Below are 7581 nucleotides of genomic sequence, written 5' to 3'. Positions count from 1 at the left end.
ACAAAAATATAATGGTCTATAAAATTCTTCCAACTATCCATGTACATTCCATTTATCTGATTCGATTAGTGAATAGAAATAATTCCCAACCACAAACAAAGTCTTTCTGAGTCCGGGATATGTAGAAAATTAAAGAAAAGCCGAACAGACGACTCAACCTTTCGGTACTCATACCAATACTATAACATTTTTGTAAAGGTCTAGACGAATGAATGCAGTTCGGAAGTGGATATGGCCAAGTGCTTTAACAAGCCTTCCTCGAATGCAGTAAAAGGTAACCTGAACTTCAACCAATTAAAAAAGGCAGTCATAGAAAGACACGACACTTCCATCACAACGACTGCATATTCTTTTACCCACATTGATATGGGAAGTTGCCCAATCAGAAGATGAACCCACTTATATATGAGTGTCTCCCACCCTCTTCGAATGATTGTTTACAAAAGTGGTTCTTACCAGATCATGATTAACCCAAGTTTAAAGTCTGGAATCCGGAGGTTGAACTATGGTGGTTCGTCTCTGTTTTACCATGTCGTCCTAGCTATCACATAAAATAGAACTTCGATCAGAAGTTAAATTCATGTTCCTAAAAGTGATACGTTCTCTAATTTCCTCCTTAGTGAGTTCTCAACCGCAGGTAACAGTGAAAATTTCAGAAAAATAATGGATTTTTATCTCATTCTGGGAAGTGAGTGTCATTTCCATTTCATGATAACGAACAAAAGAAGTTAATTATGTGAGCAACAACCTCCATATAAGCCAGAGTATGTGAGTTTCTCTCCTCATTCCTGTCAGAAGGACTGAGAGGGCCACCTCCACTCTCAATAAAACCTCCCCAATCTCAGAGCTATCGCTAAGAATTATCAAATTAAGAACGAGCCATTAACTTTTATTGCATTCTTATCTGGAATGTCGGGGTTTCCATACACAGTCGATATGGGAGAATCACCCCTATTATTTTCATTTATATTTAAAGGCAATACCCCCTAGGCCATCCATAGAAAAATAACAAAAAGAGAGAAAAGATAAAGAAGAAATGGTACCTGAAAATAGGAGATAGAGCAAAGTAAATTGTTTAAGTGAAGAAAGGTTATAATGCAAAGACTTAGCAAGCAGAGAAGCAACTGGAAGCAAGAATCGTCCAAGGGTAATACAAAGAGAAAGTAAGCACAGGAGTGGCAGAAAGAAGAAGAAGGAAAGAGAAAAGATCTAAGGAAGGCCAAAAGGAAGTTTATATAAATTAGGGAAAACGTTACAAATCGTGGGATAGTGTGAGAACGATAATCAAACTGTCCAAATGATTCCTCGAGGACATAAGTGCACTTAAATGGTCTAGACAAATGTGCCACTTCCTAGCCAACTCACCAAGAGCCACGTTTAAGGTTGTCCCGAGAACCTTTTCACTTTTCCATGCGAGAGTACAGGCATAGAGTTGTCCGACCCGGTTTGAAGACTTCCCTCGCCTCATAGCATGGCAAGCCTGGGGCAACTATTCCGGACCAGGAGACCCAAAAAAAGATTCTAAAAGCCCAATTCTAGCTATCTTATAAATGTCCCATTTCGTGCCAATACATGCATGACTTCCATTTCTCGAAATTTCACTTCATCTTAAGTGATTCCACAAACTAACTTAGACATTGAAAAGCTAATCTTACAGGTCGTTGAGGCCACAACGCACCGAAGCTACGAGCACCATCATCACTAGAACCTATCTCATCAATTCTAATTCTTCAACGAAACACACCCTAACCACTTAAACATCCAATACCACAAACCAGCCAACGCACCCACAAATAATAAAGAGGTAAAAGTAGGACACTATGATCCGTAATAAAAAACACAAGAGACACCGTAAGATCTAATGTCTATTGATTTTAATATTCGAGTAGACGATTATGTGTCGCTCTTATGTTTTGTTTGTCTTTTTTTCCGAGTTATCATTAGATTAAGAACAGGTTTGGTGGTAGCAGGTTGCACTACACCTGCACAGTCACGGTAAACCATTTCCGCAACTAGTGAAACCATTTGAAAAACAACCTGCATCAATGTTGACCAAGTCAGGTTCAAAAGCATCCCGACTGGACAAATTAGATGTTTTGTTGGCCTCCATAGTTGTGCTCTTGTTAAAAGTTGGCACAATGATAAGGACTGAGGAAACTACTAGGGCCACTTTTAGGGGTAAGGAAGCACTAAGGAAAATCACTCAAAAACTGGTAGAGCCATTTTTTTGTCCTTTTTCAATTATTGAAACGACATGTAGAGGTTTTCATAACAAGCTTAAATTGCAGAATTTACTTAAGATATAATTGTACTTATGTTATTAAGACAACTTTGGCAGTAAACTCGCCAAAAAAACCTTCCTTCAATAACCAAATTACAAACAAGATAAACATAGGTTCTGGTATTAGTTATTTCCAGCTTATTTGTCTAATAGTAAATATTCACAGTTTACTTTATATACAATTCTAACGCCATGTCTTTGTGATTCACAAAATAAGTTCATTTCACTGAACAACATTTCCTAACAAGCTGTTTGTTGAAGGTGAACTAGGTCTACTTGACCAAGTACCATGAACAGATACAGGGGAACTATCCTTCACTTCCTCTATTGTATGCAAAAAACTGTTACTCTTTTGTGGAACAACCAATATCTCATGCTTTGAGGCTAAATTCTCATTTCCATTATAACGAGGAGATGAACACCCGGATCCAACCGATGAGCCCAAGCATATAGTTTCCTCCATCGTCGCCCATCCGCTACGCCTGATATGATCTAACTCCTCAGCAACTTCAATCATATTAGGCCTCGATTCGCTATGAAAAGCAAGGCATCTAAATGCAAGCTCAGCTACCTTGTTAACAGAATAGAGTGTCCATGCATCTCTATTAAGATCAAGGAAAGGATCTATGATGTCGTCGACACGGCCTTTCCTAATCTTTTCAACAGCAAGCGCTGCCAAATTAATCTCACTTTGAGGTCTACCAAAATCAACCACTTTCATCGCTGTTATTATCTCTACCAAGACAACACCGAAACTATAGACATCACTTTTATCAGAAAGATGAAAGTTTTGATGGTATTGTGGATCAACATAACCTGGAGTCCCTTGTGGGGCGGTTGAGATATGTGATATTTCTGTCATGCCAAGCCTAGAAAGTCCGAAATCTGCTACTTTTGATTGAAAACTGAAGTCCAATAGTATGTTACTAGATTTTATGTCTCTATGATAAATCGGAGGATTTGAAGAATGAAGAAATGCTACAGCGTTAGCAGTTTCAGAGGCAATGGTGAGTCTTATTGTCCAAGGAAGCGTTCCACCTCTTTCCCTTTGTAAATGTTGAGATAGTGTTCCATTTGGCATATACTCATAAACAAGTATGTGTTCTCCTTTTTCTATGCAGCAACCTAAAAGTCGAACTAAATTCGGGTGACTTACCGAAGAAAGGAGTTTGATTTCATTCATGACTTGGTCAACACTGTTGGTGTCTCTATACCTGATCTTTTTTATAGCAACCAATTCATTGTTGTGAAGGTTTCCTGCATATACCGTGCCGTAAGCACCAGTTCCTAGCCTGTGTTTCTCAGAGAAAAAATTTGTGGCCCTTTCTACTTCTTTGTAAGGGTAGAGAGGAACAATGTAGTTTCCTGCAGCTTCTCTTAATAGGCGCCTTACTGTCAATTGTTTTGTTAGCCATGTCGATCGGCGATTTGTGAAGTAGCATACTAGAGACAGTGCAGCCGTCACTAAGGCTCCGACTATGATCACTGCAAACAATCATGTAGCATTGGCTTATTTTTGAAAAAAGAAGAAAAAAAGTGAAAAAAGGAGATACGTAAAAAGAGACATGAACAAAGAAAATAGTAAAGAAATTAGTCCAATAATTGGAAAATAGTGAGATTGTACCTCCAAGAAGTAAACCAATTCTGAGTGCTTTTGCACATTTGCTAGACCCAAGTGTTGAAAGACTGCAATGTGAAGCTGATGAAAATGAAACAACATAAAAAATAATTAGAAAATTTGCAAATATTTAGCACATAAAAAGTTACTTTTCCCAGGAAAAATCAAAGAGTTAGTGTTGCAGTTACAATATAATGCAGATTATTCTTTTAAACCTTGTATAATATTAGTCTTCACACCAAAACAAAAAATAATATCATCATTGAATAATTCATATCTGAACAACAAAGTCAGTGAACTCAGATCCCATATCTACTGCCTAACTTGCAGCTGGATCTTGTCTATCTAGTAATGTTCCTTGTTGATTCTGTCAAACCAATTTTTTACTTAATTTTTAGCTTTTCAAGAACTTATACCACACACAATTTCTATTGTCCGAAGAAAAACATGAGTCCGTATTTTCGGATTTGGTTTTGGCCATCCAGTCTCAAATCAATGGTGAAAATAATCATAAGACGATTCGATAAAGGTCAATGTTGAACCAACTCATCTTAACTCAATGACTGAAATCATCCAATACGCGTGAATACATGTTTTTCTGAATGTAGGGAATTGTCCTGAACTTCAAAGTTACATGTCAATAACAGATTCAGATATTCAGGTTCATTTTCTAATCCCTCACATGATGAATTTATCTGTCACCAATCTCCCCCCTTTGACCAGTTATAATGGAATGAAAAAAATATCTAGGAAACTAGGCATGTGCATTACCTAATATTGATCTATAAATAATCCAAATAAGCTACCAGAAAATGTTGACCTTTGAAGCATTCTTTATTGCAAGTTACCATTCAAATTTCAAAACAATGTTACAACTTACAACCAAACAAACAATGAACATTAACTATGTTTCTATATTCTCTGTAAAATTATGGTAACTATTCTAATCTCCCATTAAGTCATTAACTATAAAAAATTCTCAGTAACCAATTACCAAAGTAAGAGAGAAAAGAAGATCAAGATACTACAGTAGTACATCAGAATAGTGAAACCTATTTTGAAATAATCAATAAAACCTCATCATAATTGACTTTCATAAAGAACATAATTATCTCTAAAAGATTCTCTCAATCTCAATCCTAAAATTCTGATATGCACACTGTTATTATAGTATTATATTTTCACTATTCTAATCAACCTGGTTGGCCAGAGAATAAATCATCAAGCCAAGAACCACAAGTCAAACATCAATTTGTCTTTGTTCAACAATTACTGATTACCATCCATTATAGGCTTATAGCCGCCATCATCATCATTATCTATTATTATTATTACTATTATTATTATTATTATTATTATTATTATTATTATTATTATTATTATTATTATTATTATTCCATAAATGAGGATCAAAGTGTAATTAAGCAATGATAATGATAAGATAGTATTTTAAGAAAAAGGAGTGGACTAACCTCTCCGGCAACCAGTACCGTTTACAAATCCATCTCCGACTAAACCTTCACGGCAACGACACCGGAAACCTTGTTTTTCTCCGGCAAGATGAACCACCGTACAATTAGCATCATCAGAACATGAACTAGAACCTTCAAGCCACCACCCTAACTCTACCACCTGAAACTGAAGCGGAACATCATCGACTGTGCTGTTATCAACAGCAATAGCCGAGAACAACAATTCACATCCAGTTTTATTCCAATCATCAGGCGTAAGAACATCCTCACGCGATGTTTTACGCTGCGATTGCGTGAAGCAAGTGATGTAATCACTTTTACTTCTCGAACCACAACCTTCAACATCTATTTGTGTTCCAGCAAAAATCGAAGTTGGAATAACACAACCGCTAAGATTTGGTCTACATCTCTGAACGAGGAAGGTGTTGTTCCATGTTGGAGCATAGTTTTTGCCGAAAAGCGGGTATATGAAACTGGTGTTACGGTTGCATTTCGCTGGTAGAGATATGAATATGCTATCAGAGTTCAGTTTTTGAACAGTTAAGTCGCCAATTTTGATTTGATTGTTGTTGTTGCTGCAGTTTAATTTGATTTTGCAACCTTCTGAGAATCCGAATGGGTAGTTCACGGATTGTTCTCCGCATCTTCTGTTGCAGTGATTGTTGTTTTGATCAGCAGTTATTACTGTTATGAAGATTGTGATGATGATGAGAATAGAAAGCTTTGAATTGTGATGATGGCGATGATGATGATGATGAAACATTTTCTGATGAAAAATATTGAAAATGGGGTTAAAAGTTTAGAAAAGGAAAATGAGATATTTTTATTTGATCTGATTTTTGTTTTTATTGACAAATTGGAAAAGGATATTTAATTTAAGATAATATTATTCAATAAATGCTAAATACTGAATTTGATAAAAAAAAATACTATTCTATAACCCTGAATAGAATTAGTTGGTCTAAGTAAAAATAAATAAAAAAATTCAGTTATAGTTGTATGCATACCTTTAATTTAAGTTCGAGGCTCTGCGAGGAACAAGGTTAGAAGTTAATGGGCGTGATCGAGCTTGAAATTGTTGGGTAATGTAAAAAGAAGAGTTAATTATTGTCATGAAACAAGCTGAAGTTTCTTTTTTATGAGAAGCTACTTGTGTTATTGTTGGGTGGAACTAGTTGTTCTGCAAGTGGAGCATAATAAAGTACGCGTTCTTATTTTCATTTTGTGTATGATCACAAGTCATAACTTTAACTTGATTGATTTATTATTTTTCACCTAAATAAAAATCCCACTATTCTTTGGAGATTAAGGGTAACTATGCTTCCTCGGGCAACTTAGTCTCGTTTTGTTTCATGTGTAAAAGAATATAAAAAAGTCTCTACAAAGAGATTGAATTGTAGTCTATTTTATAGAAGACAAAGAAACTAAATTTTAATTTGTTTTTGTGTTGAGAAATTTAGGTTTAAGTTGGTTAGACTATGAGATATCTTAAATTATGTTCGATGGAATTATATAGAATGTTAAAAGAGGACATAAAATAGAATGTTAAAAGAGGACATAAAGGAGTAAAATACGATGAAATGCAGTTTATCCTATTTTATTATAAAATATATAAATAATGGAATATCATCTTTATTTTGTTTCACCTTGTTAAAAAAAATCTTTATTTTGCTTCACTTTCTTCGATTCTATTATATCTCGTTCCATTTTGTTTGTTTTAAAATATTCAAACATAATCTTAGTAAATTTGTAATCATTTAGATTATAATGAAAATTTCTCAAGTGAGGGAGCTTGATGTAACTCTAGATTGTAGAGTGAATTGCGATAAATTTTGTGTCTTTTATCTTCCATATGTCTTTACCTTTAGCAACTATGTTTAAACCTTCTTTTACTTTAAACAAACTAGAAAATATGGTTGTAAATAACAACAATGTTAAAGAGAGTAGTAGTACTTCATACTCAATTAAATTTCATTTGTTTGATGGCAAAATATTTAATTATTAGAAGGAAAAAAATTTAGTTTCTTTATATCTCAATCTATAAATATATGGGATATGGTAGAAAAAGGTAACACACCGCGATATTGATGTATTGTTAATAAGAAAGTGGTTGAATAATGTTCTGTTCTAGAACAAAAAATAGAGAGAGATGTGGAATCTACAATGGAGTATATCTTCTAATACAGTGGAGAAGGGGGTGTACTTGCAAG

At 34.9% G+C, this 7581-nt stretch overlaps 1 protein-coding gene across 1 annotated transcript; it reads right to left on the bottom strand.

Moving 5' to 3' along the window:
- Positions 1-2295: 2295 nt before the first annotated feature.
- LOC127074501 (wall-associated receptor kinase-like 14) lies at positions 2296-6585 on the bottom strand. The gene is made up of 4 exons (XM_051015835.1): positions 6379-6585; positions 5372-6137; positions 3906-3980; positions 2296-3766 (listed from the first exon to the last, which is right to left on the bottom strand). Exons 2-4 carry the CDS (start codon positions 6132-6134, stop codon positions 2505-2507), a joined length of 2100 nt encoding a protein of 699 aa, XP_050871792.1. The 5' UTR covers positions 6135-6137; positions 6379-6585; the 3' UTR covers positions 2296-2504.
- Positions 6586-7581: the final 996 nt, after the last annotated feature.

The sequence above is a fragment of the Lathyrus oleraceus genome, chromosome 4 (assembly GCF_024323335.1).
Source record: "Lathyrus oleraceus cultivar Zhongwan6 chromosome 4, CAAS_Psat_ZW6_1.0, whole genome shotgun sequence".
Classification (NCBI taxonomy): Eukaryota; Viridiplantae; Streptophyta; class Magnoliopsida; order Fabales; family Fabaceae; genus Lathyrus; species Lathyrus oleraceus.
Note: the sequence above shows the minus strand (reverse complement) of the source record. Positions and strands in the feature narration are given on the sequence as shown.

Bases quoted from the DNA above. Each gene is read 5' to 3' on its own strand.
- LOC127074501 (XM_051015835.1), bottom strand. From the start codon at position 6,134: ATGTTTCATCATCATCATCATCGCCATCATCACAATTCAAAGCTTTCT. The intron at 3,981-5,371 runs GTTAGTCCACTC...CATTTTCATCAG, and splicing joins CGGTACTGGTTGCCGGAGAG to CTTCACATTGCAGTCTTTCA. The intron at 3,767-3,905 runs GTACAATCTCAC...GATTGTTTGCAG, and splicing joins AATTGGTTTACTTCTTGGAG to TGATCATAGTCGGAGCCTTA.